Source organism: Xiphophorus couchianus, chromosome 3, assembly GCF_001444195.1.
Source record: "Xiphophorus couchianus chromosome 3, X_couchianus-1.0, whole genome shotgun sequence".
Classification (NCBI taxonomy): Eukaryota; Metazoa; Chordata; class Actinopteri; order Cyprinodontiformes; family Poeciliidae; genus Xiphophorus; species Xiphophorus couchianus.
Window position 1 is genome coordinate 7,417,142 of NC_040230.1, and position 14,687 is coordinate 7,431,828.

Consider the following 14,687-nt stretch of genomic DNA (forward strand, 5'->3'; position numbering starts at 1 on the left):
AATGATGCAGATTTATTTTGTTACATTCACTTGGTTACTACCTAAAGATAATCTACAGTCATGTTGCATTATGACAATACTTATCAGTCCTCACTTCAGTTTAGCCAATAAATTCCTATTTTACAAAAATGAGTATCTTTTCTTGTATTTTAAATGTAAGCATGATGTATTAATTGTTAGCTAAATGACACTCCAGGAAGAAAATTTACAGGCTTATTTTGTGCACAGAACATTTGAGCCACCAATGTATAAGATTGTATGAATATCACAAGTGACTGCTTAAAAGCTGCATGTGCTGATCCAGCACTTCAAATATCTTTCTGGAACTAGTGATGCATCTAGCATTACAATGATAGCATATGGTGCAACAGCCTGGGGAGGGTTTGTGGCTTTTTACCTAATTTAGGACAAACAACAGATGGACACAGCTTTGAAAATGAAATGAAACAAGCAAAAAGTTCTTATTACACAGCACACTTCACGCAAAAAAAAAACTAACAGCAGACAGGAAGGAACATGATGCAGGTTTATAGTGACAGCACAAGTATGCAGCTTTAGTGTTTCTCCTCAGCAGGACTGGATCATACCCAGAGCTTCGCTGACATTTTGAACCCTGCAGCTGGACACAAACTGCCCTGAGCAACATGACATGTGAGTCTGAATCACATGATCGGCTGCATTGTTTGCTCAGACTTCAATCAACATGTAGGTGTTACAGAGAGAAGGACTCAACTGTTAACTTCAGCTTGTAGAATACGTTACAAAATTATTATGAGCCATTGAGCTTGTTAACAATAAGTCACAATTTCACCTTAAACTTAGTAAAACTGTATTCATAGTGAAAGCACACATTTCTTTGTTGAAAATGCTCTTTATCTTAAGCTCAACCCACTTTGTGTTTATGTATTTTTATGATGGACTAAAACATACATGATTGTGGAAAGAAGATTATACATGTTTTCAATTCTTTATTTTTTTAAAAGTTCAAACCTAAAAAGAGTAGTACAAATTTATATTCAGCACATTTTCACTTTTTAACCGCCTAAATGATATCCTGAACAAGCAACTGCCATCAGAGGCCACATAATTAGTCAAAAGTTACCCATGTATGATACAAACACAGTATAGCTGTTTTGTGTAGAAATCAGAGAATGAATGAATTAATGAACAAGCGGCATCACGAACACCAAGCAAAACAGCAGACAGGTTGAGGATAAAGTCAAGGAAGTGGTGACAGACTGGCTAGATTATTGAAGAAAAGCTAAAAAAACGTCCTCCATAATTTTCTGCTGTCCATGTAGGGGACATTGCCTGTGGTAGGAGGTGTTTGGGTGAGTAGTGTAACACACCGTGAATATTAAACGTATGCTCAACCTTTTGTTGTGATCTATCTAAATTCCAAAAAATACACACAGAATTTCTACTCTTGAGGTTGTAAATCAATTAACCACAGTGGAGTCTGAGACGCCTGTCAGAACGATATGAATACTTTTCAAAGTGCCAGTTTAAGGAGACAGAAATGTGTAAAATATCAGCTGTGACCCAATGTTTTAGATGCAGTCAGCTGGGTCAGACCTGACAAGAATATCATTCAGCAGATAAGGCATTCACAGACAGGCATAAACAGAGTATGATTCTCTTCAAAACATTGTTTATATTGATAATAAAGTGCGTCAATGGAGTATCTCTTTGAGACAAGGACCAATTAAGTCATATTAAATTGTATCTAACGCATCAGTGACGTAAGTATTCAGGACAGGAAAACAATTGTATCTGACCCACCATTGTAATCTGGTTGACACGTCATTGTTCTGTATAAAACTGAGTTTGAGTTTCAATGTATTGCCTTTCCCTGCCTGGGACTGATCCTTGTGTTGAGCTTGTGTTCGCTGCCTTTATCTCTTGAAATGAAGAGAAGAATTCAGCTGACTCATATCTCCCTTAATTAAACAAATGTTTACGTTTTCTTAACACTGTCATCTGTTTTAAAGGAGGTTATTTCTATGCATACAGTTGTGGCCATGGCAGACAAACTTTAGTATTTCAATGTTTTTGAAACATTTTTGTTAGATATTTCTATGATATAATAAATTTCAGTAAAAAAAACACTTCAAAGTGTTTTACTGAGAAACAAATCCTACATTAATGTTTTACAGTAACTTGATGTGAGTAGGGATGAGAATCGAAAACCAGGTGTCAGTAGAGAGAAGGATGTTTCTGATGTTGGTTGCAGTAATGTCATATATTTGTGTGATGACTTACTGCACACGCATTTTGATTTAGAAAATATTCGAAATGGCGGCATAATAGAAGCGCTCCAAAGTATAATTACATTTTACCAAATGAGGATACAGGGGCCGGCTGCAACATGTGTAGTTTTAACACAATAAAAGCATGAAATACCTCCAACAGTTGAACACACATTATGCAACTGATTTGTACGAAAGTAAAGTGCTTGAAATGTTGCTTAGCGACGGCGGAGACTCTTGATGATGGGAGCTTCCAGCACAGCGTCTCCTGCTATGCGTGTCCCTGGCAACGTTAAGCTCATCCACATCCTGATTATTGTATTAACATCAGCATCATACTGTGTGAATAATATCCAAATAACAAACTGCTTTTTATTTCCAAAATACAATTTTTATCTGAGAAACAGGCCTCGTGTGAATGCATATTCTTATTTATTTAATATGACTAAATCTTTCTGACCATGCACCAAAAACTGAAATGTTTTAATATCTGAGTCACTGATGGTAAGATATTACAAACTTCAATTTGTTTCATAAGGATTTTATTTGACGAGCCAGCTCAAAGTAGCACATAATTCTGAAATGAAAGGAACTAAATATAGGTTTTAATTGCTATTTTCTTTAGCAAAATAAAATTTAGGTATTGCATGGCTTTGCATGCAGGCTCCTTAAGTTAAAATTTCATTCATTTGTGGCTTGTCCATACCAGCTGTTCAGATCTATAAATTCTAATTTTTACAAATTCTTCTTTGCAAAATACGTAAAAGCCTAGTCAAAACTGTATGTGTGCCTTGGAGCTTTGCCATCATTTGCAATCTGCAACAGTTTGTTTTCCAGTATTGACCCAGCCTGATCATTTTTTCCATCAATTCTGACTCAGCTACTAAACTACTAAAATCTTATTTTGTAAGAATGTTAAATCCTGTATTTCTCTTCTTACAAATCCTTAAAAAATGGTTAAGGTCTTGTACTAAAAAGGAAAACCATATTTAATTACATTTGTTGTCTTATCACATACGTTGCTACATACGTAGTTTGATGGTATCGCTGAGATTTATTTTTTCAGACATGGTTGGATTGTTGTTCTGCAAATTCCATGAACTGAGATGAAAAAAAGATTGTGGTAATAATTTAGCAATAGCTAGTATTAGTACATATTAACCAGATTCAAAATATTTACAGTCAATATATGACCACAGGTTAAAGGTCGGCAGAGGAAAAAACAATCAAAAGTAAACAATGAATGTGTTCTCTGTAATAAAAAAAATACACGTTCTTACTGTTTATTTAAAATAAAATGAATTTGTAAAATGTGAATAAAAGTAATAAATTGGGAATGTAATGTATTTGCTTTTCTGACATTTTAATTTTTGAATCTTAAAAAGAATGACAAGATGTTTTAAGGTTCTTCGAATGGCACTCAAATGTTCTCAGACTTATGTGTAAAAAAAAAGCTTAATTTCAACATAAGCATAAAAAATTTACTATACAGAGGCTTGAACTTTTGTGTGATAAACACCGAATATTTGATCATAGTTCATAAATGAGTAGATTTTTTCCCTATTTTTTCTCCCCTAGACTTTTGGGAGAATGTTTTCTAGACTGTTGATACAAACCTGGAACGTTTTGAAGATGAGCATCATGTTAAATCAGGCATTAAAACTAACGGAGCCTTTTAGGAAAAACTACATCAAAATATCAGTCAATCATATGGCAGCAGGGGCAGAGGTTCTGCTTCAGGACATGGGTGTCTTACTATAACTGATATAAACATGAATTCTATCAAGCAGAAAATCCTTAAGGATCATGTCTCTGCATTAGTTCATGCACACTTCACCTGCAGGAAAAAGATCAGAAACACATTAAGGTGGCGTTGTCAAAAGGGTTTTTTCTAGTGTGAGCTGTGGGGACTAACAACCTGACTCAGGACTGATGACGTGTTAAACACACTGTCGACTTAGGACCAGTTTAATAGTACATAGGACTGAACACATCACTCCTGTTATGCAAGTAACAATGAACCTTCCTATAGACATGTGAGTGGCAGAAGCTCCTGACCTAATCAATAAGAAGGATTATTGACCGAGGCTGATCTCAGTTTGAGTTTACATGAACAGATTCAGCAGAATAAAACATCCCCGCAGCTACGTATTACATCCACCTGACTGTAATCGTCTAGTCAAGGCATTTACAGTCATTTTTTAATATACATGTAATCACAATCTCCTCTTATATGAAAATGCAATGACACACTTCACCAGGACAACGCATATCAGAAAACAATTCTGGGTTATCTCCCCGGTGGAGTGCACTTTGGCTCTGAGAGCAACAAGTCAACACATTTACACTCCTATATAAACAGCTCAGGCCAGCGGTGCCTCCGACTTTGTTTTTTTTTTCTCATTTCTGCACAGGAAAACAGTGAGTACTGAACATTTTGCCACATTTCTGGGAAAAAAATTACATTGTGGTAGACCGGTTAGTGTGCATTTATTTGAGTTTGGCTTGTATTTCAGAATATTCAAATAGGAACATATTTTATTTCTTAGTTAGAAGATGGAAAACAGTCAACATGTACTGTTACTGTATTATTGAAGCGTCAGAAGCATGAGTGGGGAAATCTTTGAGAATGTCTCACCCTAGTGGATGAAGAGGTGTAAGGTTTCAGTTTGTGTTTGCTGTCTCTCTGTTCACAGATCCAAAGCACCATGAATAAACTGCTGGTCGTTACTGTGCTGGTTGCACTTCTTGCTATCAGTAAGTGTATTTTTACCCATATTAAAACACGGGTTGAAAATGATTTTAGTAGACCAAAGAAAACAATGTATATTAATCCACTGATAAAGTTGGAAAACTAAGTTGTGTTTCTGTGTTCCTGTGTTTTGCTTTAAGTTTGTTTGTGTAAATGTAGAATAGAATAAACAAAGGACAAGTAAGCATTGATTAGAAATTACAAGGTTGAATAATTTACATTAAAATATTCCAATTTTTATTGGCATTAAAGTAAATGTACATTAGAAAATATTTTTAAAAATTGAGCTACAAATTTTAGTTTGGCAAAAAGAAAAAGGAAAATTGTGTTAATGTTTTTAGCATAATTCCTTGTATTATTTTCCATTCTCATTGCATTTTTTACAGTGTCACCCAGCTAGAATAAACCTGGTGAAAAAACATAATGTGGCTTTGAAAATCATTGAAACTTATTCCACATTTTGTCATTTAACAATCACCAACTTGTACTGAGATATCATTGTGAAGAGGGTTGAATGCAAATGTATATTTTCAGCAATGTTCTAACTTGTGTTGGTCAATCCCATACAATTCTGACAAAATACACAAACGTATGTAATTGTAATGTGACAAAATGTCACATTACAATGTGACTAGGACTAGGAATACTTCAGCAAGGCTAATGAAAATTGTTTCGAAAGTCAAAACCAGTTCAGACCACTTCTCTTGCAGGCGCCGATAGCTTTCGTTTGAGAAGGCAAGTGGAGGAGGAAGAGGGAACGCTGACCAAGATCTCAGGCGCTGTCAAGTCCTACTACAACAGCGCCGTGGACACCGTCAATGGATATGTGGACAACATTAAAGGCCTGAATCTCCAGGAGAAAGCAAAGTAAGAGGGTGTCAGTAGCTTCATTGATAAAGCCTGAGCAGAGGCCCGAATTCAAAAACCAAATTGTTCCGTTTGTTTTGTCTTCAGGAATCTTTACACCGAAACCAGTACAGTTGTGAGCACCTACGCCGGCATATTCCAAGACCAGCTTTACCATTTTTTCCACCACTAGGACAAGAAAGTATAAAATAAGTAAATAAAAAAACAAAACTTTTTCAAGAGCATCGCACTGCTCATCCTGCACATGAAAATGTCTACACACCATTTGACACATTAACGTTTGGTACTCATCACCAAACGGAGCCTCACAACTGAAATAGTGGACAATGTGCTTTTTATAGTGCTTTTTTAAACCACTGAACTGATGACAACACATATTGGAGACATCCTGACTACACAACCTGCCTAGAGGAAATGGATGGCCAAATGTGGTGAACACATGGGGCACTCAATGACCTGCAGATAATCTCATGTCCACCTAGATGTATTGTATTCCCTCTTAATTTACTTAAATCAGCCATTTCACCCCTCGATGAGTGTAATGTTTGTGTCATATCTTGAAATAAAATATTTATACAAAAAAGGCATCTGCAGTTTATTTACAGGAACACGCCTTCATGTTTTTACACTCTTTAAGCCTGTTTGTGTCTCCTTTTATCTCACAACGTCCCACGTTTCTGTGTTGATTAACTTGCAGTCACAAACAAGTCTTTTCTGGGCTCGGGCAGAATCAGAACACAAGTTTCTGCTCCAATTAATAATGAATGAAAAGATAAGTCAAATATGAATGCAGTGAAACTAACACAGATGACTCAACAACAGACTATGTGGGCTGTTTCATCTGTGCAGAAGACTATTGACGCAAGATGGTTTTGATTTTTAATGATGCCTAAATCTGCAAGACACAACCGCTTCTGAGGCAACAGCACAACAAAAAAGCAAATGAGAGAACAAAAAGTTTATTGATGCAATTTTTAAATACCAAAAAGTTTTACTGATTGAGTTTTAGATGTGTATGGTGTTTTTTTGTAGGCCTTTCTGTATTTTGGATAAAAATCTATATTTTAATTTTCACACTTTAGTAAACACAATAGACAGGTTCAATCTAATATGATGTCAGTATTTTCATTTGTCTATGAAAATATAATCTTCTCTAGATTCTGTCTTTTGGGAAATAATAGGGAATAGTACATTCTTTTACAATTCCAGAAGTTTCAGGTTTTGATTTTTTAATGAGACCTTGAAAAAGCAGTTTGATTATTTATTTATTGATGCTGTTTTATTTTATTTGTTTGTTCTTATTGTAAGCCCTGGAGGACTTATGTCCTCCTGGATATATGTTTATATCTTTTATTTGATTTGTTATGTTTTTACTATATTTACATTACACATTTGTTTTGTTAAATATGTTCCTTTTTAACCAACTGACTGTGTGAATATGAAATATTTATTTATTTATTCAGTATTTTATGCTGCGATACAGATAATTTCATACACGAATGATGATTTAATGGAGGAGACTCTCCACACAAATGAATGTGTTTCAGAAATGCAGCCTTAAATTTCAGATTCTTGAATCTCCTCTGCTTTGTCTCAGTCATTTCTGTGTTCATTCATTCATTTTCTATACCTGCTATGTGCCTGTCAGCTTTGTTTGCTTTTTTGTGCATCCTAGACCTTTTAAATTTCATTTATTTACACTTTGTTTTATTCGTTGTATTATTCTTTGGCATTTAAATATATTTTTCACTTAAATTTCTTGCATTCAGACCCTAAACCTCTTTTAGACAAATGTTTTGTCCCGTGTTACCTTTAATTGAATATATTGTATTTCATATTAATTTATCCTTCCATCCACCCTTGCATGCAGCAAGGATGGGGATCTAGGGTTTTCTCATCAGTTCAACATTTGGCTGAAAAAGCAGAGGCTGCACAGGGCAAAACAGAACCTCCTAGAACAGACAACCTTGCATACACACACTTAAGGGCACTTCAAAGTGACCAATTTAACCTAGCACATTTGTTTTTGCACATTGGGAGGAAGACAAAAGCACCCAGTGAGAACCCACTTGTGCGCCAAAATATACAAACTCTTGCAGAAAGATGTTGGAAAAGATTTAAACTCAGGGCCATCTTTCTGCAAGGCAACAATGCTAAAACCTCCAATTATTCAATGGGGCCGGGGCAAAAGCAGATAGCTGTTTTTGCCCTTGTGTGGTTGTATTGTGCCCCATTGTGGCACAGAAGAATATAACACTTCATTATTACTATTTAAATCATGGGCTTTATTTAAGCTCCAATGAAATGGAACACATCGATCTGAAACACATATTTAACAGTTCATTAAAAACGGTTCTCATTTTAATTCTATTTGTGTCGCAGCTGTCAAATAAGTTATAAAAAATATCTTATTTTATTTAAAAAAACACACATTTATTCTTGCACAATCAGAAGTCCATCAAGAAGGTTTAAATAAACTTTGAGTCTCTTTCTTTCTGCATTATTTGAAGACACAACCTTGGCCCAAGGCTGTTGAGGTAATAAACACTGACCTGACTTTTACAGAAGGCACACACACAGATAACCTCCTATACAGTGATGCTTCCCTTCATTGATTTGTTTAATTGCCTCAAGGAAGAGAGAATAGGAACGATAAGTTGACTTCTGGAAACAGGGTTTTGTAATCTCTGTTTTTGCCTTTGGGTTAGCAGCCACCAACCTTTAGAACAATCTGTCTCTCTTTACTCAAGCAGATCACACTCTTAATCGCTTTAAATCATTCATAAATGTTATTATTTTTGCATCTCAGAATTTCATTCAGACACGGGCAACATATTATGACTATTAACATGGTGAAATATTAACTTTAGAAAAGAGACATATCAATCTTGGCATAGCTCTTATCTTCTTATTACTTCATGGAGTTGCACAAAACCTTTGTTCATTTACCGAGCACACTAATGTTGGGATAAAGGAACCATAAAAAAGTGAGAATAGTCTGTACTCATCTTTATGTAATCCAAAAATACATTAGCTCACAAACTGATCAGAAACAGCACTGGTGACTGGCTAAATGATCTGATCTATCTCCTACACAGCATCCTTCACATTGGTTCGCACAATAGATGTATCTTCCCATGTAATATTATTTCACAATAAAATGTGTTACTCTCAAAGTAATATTGAAGTAATTTTACAAACACATCATTTCTAAGTCAAAACTAAGTAATTTCTACTTTTTTTTATCCCATAAACACATACTATTAAAAATGTACCAAAATACAAACAAGCTTATCTTTGACTTTAATCAAAAAGGAACAATATTCAATAAATATAGAAAACAAAATTTAACATATTGTGCCAGATTACAAAGCTTTCAGCAATTCACATTTACATTCCCTGCTTCTGTCTCCTTGAGTTTTGGCATAACCTTTGTATGTCTGCAGTGGTTTGTTTAACACTGAATGGTGAAACAAGATCAGCTCATTTTGTATTATCATCCTCTCACCAATCCTCTCACAAGATACACTATATCTTTTTGGTATCATATGGATTTTAAACAGACACCTGCAAACCCACACCTGGAGCTAATATCTGTCCATGTTTCCAGTTCAGGTGTGAACAGTTTCCGTCAAATCAGAGGTGGCCTGGGTCACTTGTTATAGGGGAAGAACAAAGTCTTCCCTTTAGATAAAGGAGATTGTCAAATCTCTTTATGAGAAACGAGATGTGTTGCTTAATAAAGGTGTTGGATATTACTCTGATAAGATACAAGACTGACAGGGAAATTACGCAGAATTTTTATAAGAAAACCGGCTCCTCCCTCTGTGCTATAAAGTTCTCACAAATAAATTGATTTGTTGTAGGCTTTGTCTCTCCATCGGAAGAAACCCAGAGAAACACAATGTATCTTCTCCTCCTGGCTGCTACCTTTGTGCTTTCAGGTAAACCTTTACAGGATGCTATAGAAAAATGCTAAGATTTTAACCATTATTTATAGCTTCCTCTTGCTGTCATTGGTGGTTTGTAGGAGCCTACCCCCTAGAAGATGTGAGAGAGTGCGAGCCTCACTCAAGGCCCTGGCATGTGAGGCTGCATGGTGGAGGAGTGTCATGCAGCGGAGCGCTCATTGACCAGTGGTGGATAGTGACTTCATTTGAGTGTGCACCTATGTAAGTGTCAGCAAGTAATGGCAACAAAACAAAAAGCTGTTTAAAAATAAATATTGCATGGCTTTCGTTGTGAAGAATAGGGAGATATAGTTTCAGTCACTAGGGTAGTCAGACCCAGAAAAGCTCAAACTGATTGTTTGGAAATCTCAGTTGGGTTCCAGCTTAATTGTAGACCATTATTCAACCTCTTGTTCATGTCTGACAAAGACATACTGTTTCTCTCTTATTGTCCTTTTTCTGTCTGAGTTTGATAAATTATATGCCTCTCCTTGGTTCTTTGCAGATCCTATCAGACTGTTGCTTCTCTTGGGGAACATGACTCAAGTGTGGAGGAAGGCACAGAGTAGCACATCTTAGTTTCTGACGTGATCCAACACAGCCCCTACCGCTCGCCTCTCCACAGCCTCACCATGGTGCGTCTGTCTGCGCCGGCCAGGTTCAACCAGTTTGTCAAACAAATCCCACTACCAACCCGCTGCCCAGAGACTGGAGAGATCTGCTCCATCAGCGGCTGGGGCTCCACAGAACCAAACCAGTGTAAGTGGATTTAAAGGCGGTCATGTTGATTTTGATCTGAATTTCTTAGCATTTAGGGAGCACAGCATCAAATGTAGCATTGAGAAACTAACTTTGTTATGTAGAAGAGAAAAAAGGAAAGATAGAATCCAGGTTTCGGAAACACCATAAATTTGGTGTTTAGTTTCTTATACCAGACCTACAATGATAAAACAGAAATACAGAGTACCTACTTTGTTGCCCAACAATAAGTTTATATTTTCAGAACCTGCTTCAGTTTCTGCTCTGGGATTATCATCTCTGTTCTTCTCTCAGATAGGGGGAACATCAGTTCTCCAGAGGTTTACTTGGGGCCTGAAAGGCTGTGGACTTTGGTTCAATTTGTTGGTATCTAATTTTGAATGGCTAAAATTCAAACTCAGGATATACAAAAGTTTTTAATCTGGAGCTCATTTTTATTCTGGTCACTTGAGTCTCCAAAGAGGAAAGAATGTTTTTTTTAGTCATTTCCATTTTTAATCAATTTCTAATTACCTGCCAGAGCACCCAATCAGTGATCAGAACTAATTAAAGGAGGTAGACTCTGAACACAGGATTTGCTGAAGGATTAGATCTTCATGCTCCATATAATCTGTTAAACCGTGTAGAATGAAAGATTGTTTTGTTAAATAACTGCATTGGGTAGCAATTTGACAAGCAATGGAACACAGATTGTAAACTATTTAAAACAAAGATAAGATACCTGTGTGAAATGAAGTAAACAGTTTAAAATAAGTAACAACTTCCCTTCCCTCTCCTTAAATCAGATGACCCCTCCCCGCACCTGAAGTGTCTTACTGTGCCTGTTGTGGATGACATGACTTGTTTGAATACCTTCCCTTCATATCTGTACTGGGGTGTCATGGTCTGCGCCGGTCAAGCAAACACAGATAACTGCCTGGTGAGCATCAACACGAAGCAGAGATACTGATGCTGATTGTTTCTGATCCCGTCCACCCCATGCTCTCCAGAGCTGTCTTCCATCACATAACCTTCAGTTTTAACAAAGCGTTATGTTGTGTCTTTTTCAGACTGGTCGCAGCAATGTGATGGTGTGTGCTGGTAAACTGCAGGGTTTGACGTGGTTCAATCATGGCTGCAAGGATCCAGCTCACCCCACAGTTTACACCAAGATGTGTGAATACACCAACTGGATTAAAGAAATGATGGCCACGTATTCTCCCGAGGCTACAACCGCTTTCCCCTGGACAACATAACGCAGCATTGGCACGCACATCTGCATTTAATATGAGGAGACTATGCTTTTTTAAAAGATCGCTCCTCACAACTGGATATATTTCCTTGCTATGTGGTTTGTTGAGGTTTAATGAGATTCTCTGTAAATAAAAGACACTTAAATGTTTCCTGTTGTTTTGATTTTATCCATTTTGTTTTACCACTTTTGGCTGCTTCCTACAAAGGTTTCAAAGACTTTTGTTTAGCCTCACAAACTGAAAACCAACAAGTTAGGTAACTCTGAGCTTAATATGACAAATAACAACCAATTGACCACAATTCCCAAAGCATGATGCTGCCTCTGCCTTGTTTTCTTTGCATAGTGTATCCCAGTGTTGCATGTTCTCCAGGGAAGAAATGCTCACAGTCAAATCTGCCTTTTTAAGTGATGGAAAACAAGATTCATCTGACAAGGCTACATTCTTTCAGTTCACTGAGGTCTAGTTCTGATACTAAAGCTTTAATTGTTGGTGTTTCCAGAACTGGACTGGGTCAGAATGGGGAACCTGGCTGCTCTTTGGCTATATCCAGCCAAAGAGCTGCATTTTGACACTTTTCATATCAGAAGAAGAACTAACTTTCTCTGCAGTTTGAGTAATAGTGGCGGATCTATTGAATTTCACTCCCAACATGCATAGGTGAACCTTGGCCATCTCACCACTGCTTCTTCCTTGGACCACTTTTAATAATGCTACAGCTGCTCTGACCCAGTGGTCTAGTTATCACACTCTGGCCCTTGTAAAGCTCTCTTATTTTGGACAATGTTCCACTGGGAAAACTTGAATAATGCCATCCAGGTGTATGTTATTGTGAACTATAACACCTAAAAAGGAGAATGGTTAATGATCGTGTACAACCTTTCTAGATGGTTTTGGCCTCTTTTAGAAGAATAATGAGCCCTGCTAAAAAGAAAATAATGTTTTGGGAATTGTTTGAAGAGCACCACCATGAGCTTAATGTGTTGGTTTGGCCTCCAAATTCCCAGGGTTTCAGTCTAAATGTGCATCTTTGGAACAAAGGATACATATTGCAAATAATTGAAAGATCTGCTGCTAATATCTTACTGCCAGACACCAAAAACCATCTTACTTCCACTATTAAGCTTTCAAAATACAGAAAATAATACAACTTTAAAGAAAAATGAAGGATAAATTTTATTCTATGGTATGTTGATAATTGTGGAAAAAGCACAGACTTCAATGTAATGGCAAGAAAAAAGTTCTAACTGGCAAGTTCAATATCATTCTACTGTGGAAATATAAATTATTCACTAAAAAGATCTCTGGCATTGTGGAATCAATACCTCAAAGGGTCTGGACTGTTTTGGCAGCAAAAGCAGGGAAATTATAGTAATAGGTAGGTGGTAATGTTGTTATTTTTATCATAGGAGGCCAAAAAAAAATTCTTGAGAAAAAAGCAGTGCAGCAAGAAATTAACTGGACTAATTTAACTCTTGCCAAATCATACTGACCATTCTAAGTTTTTCACACTAGAGCCACATTCATCCATTTGCACTCACAAACAAGCATACATTTAAATAGTAACACAAAGATGAAAAGGTATCTTGGGGTGAGATGCCTTGTCCATGGGCACAAACACATGTGATAAGGAGAAGCTGGAATAAAACCTGCAACCTTCCAATTGCAAGAAAACCACTCTGCACATTGAGCCACAGTCGCTCCAATTGTTTAACGTTTATCCTTCTAGTGACTGAAAGGGATAAAATAAAAGATAACTATGCAGGAGATATTATAGGGCTTTCTAATAGATTGCTGGATGTCATTGTATCTGATAAAGTGTCTCAAATGTAATTTCTATCTTTCACAATGAATTGCGCCTGGAAATTTTAATGCCAAGGCTTGAAAATGCTGCAATAATAAAAGGTACAACTAGAGGGCGGTAACGCCTAATGATTCAGGCACAGCGAATTGAGAGAAAGAGTGAACAGGTGATGGAAATTCTACATTTTTAAGGTTTTTCTGTGAAGTCTACAAACACGCCCAGCCATTTGCGAAAGAATGTTACAGCCATAAACACATGGATGTGATCTAATGTTACCAAGAAACAAAGAACCCGGGGGAACACTTGGGGTAAGTCAGTTTGACATGCAAACACACCAATAGACACATACATGCAAAGTGAATGACAGCTGTGTCCATAATCACCCAAAACAGAGGGACAACTCTACCATCTGCTTTCAGCATTTCTCTCCTGATCCACCCCCCTCCTTTTCCTGTTTTTGCACCTCAGTGGGAGAAAGAAAGCAAACTGAAGGGCAAGTGGGATGTCACTTCAGAAATCAGTGCGGTATTAATTGGTGTGATAGTTTAAAGCACTTTTGTGTTTCTTTTTTTTCTATCAATTTGAAATATCACATTTCATAATTAAAATATTCCACTGAATGCTAGTGCTAATATATTATTAATTGATAACTTTTATTAGCATCATAAGATAATCATTCCCTTAAACAATAAACCAAAAAGAACTGGTCGGAAATCTGAAAGGACTTTTTAACTAATAACTGTAGTAATCCTTGATAAACTTTATCTCTGACCTTTCGGTTGTGTTTCCAAAACGGGGTTGTGACTTGTAAGACGGCTCAGGCTAGTGAGGGTTGCAGTGCATGAGAGGTTATTCTGGCTTCTCTTCTGACCTCCTGGAAATGTTTTGTAGTTATTATTATATAATAGGTGTGCCGGTCAAGAAAATTGTTCCACATTTTCACCATTTGTTAACATGGGTTCTAATTGTGGTTCTTCTTCCAAAGTGCATTCAGAGGTTCAACAGTCTGGTTAGGTTTTGTATTCACTTACATTGATCTTGTCATTAAAATGTGTTTGAGCTGGAACATTAAAG

General features: G+C 36.6%; 2 protein-coding genes across 2 annotated transcripts; both read left to right on the plus strand.

Annotated features, from left to right (window-relative positions):
- Positions 1–4,565: 4,565 nt before the first annotated feature.
- On the plus strand, positions 4,566–6,444 carry apoc2 (apolipoprotein C-II). The gene is made up of 5 exons (XM_028009147.1): positions 4,566–4,670; positions 4,946–5,006; positions 5,712–5,868; positions 5,956–6,060; positions 6,210–6,444. Exons 2-4 carry the CDS (start codon positions 4,958–4,960, stop codon positions 6,038–6,040), a joined length of 291 nt encoding a protein of 96 aa, XP_027864948.1. The 5' UTR covers positions 4,566–4,670; positions 4,946–4,957; the 3' UTR covers positions 6,041–6,060; positions 6,210–6,444.
- A 3,277-nt stretch (positions 6,445–9,721) lies between these two features.
- Positions 9,722–11,958, plus strand: LOC114140561 (trypsinogen-like protein 3). Its single transcript, XM_028010632.1, is given in 5 exon segments — positions 9,722–9,812; positions 9,899–10,040; positions 10,324–10,577; positions 11,363–11,496; positions 11,627–11,958. Coding segments are annotated over 5 exon segments (756 nt in total). The 5' UTR covers positions 9,722–9,772; the 3' UTR covers positions 11,813–11,958.
- Positions 11,959–14,687: the final 2,729 nt, after the last annotated feature.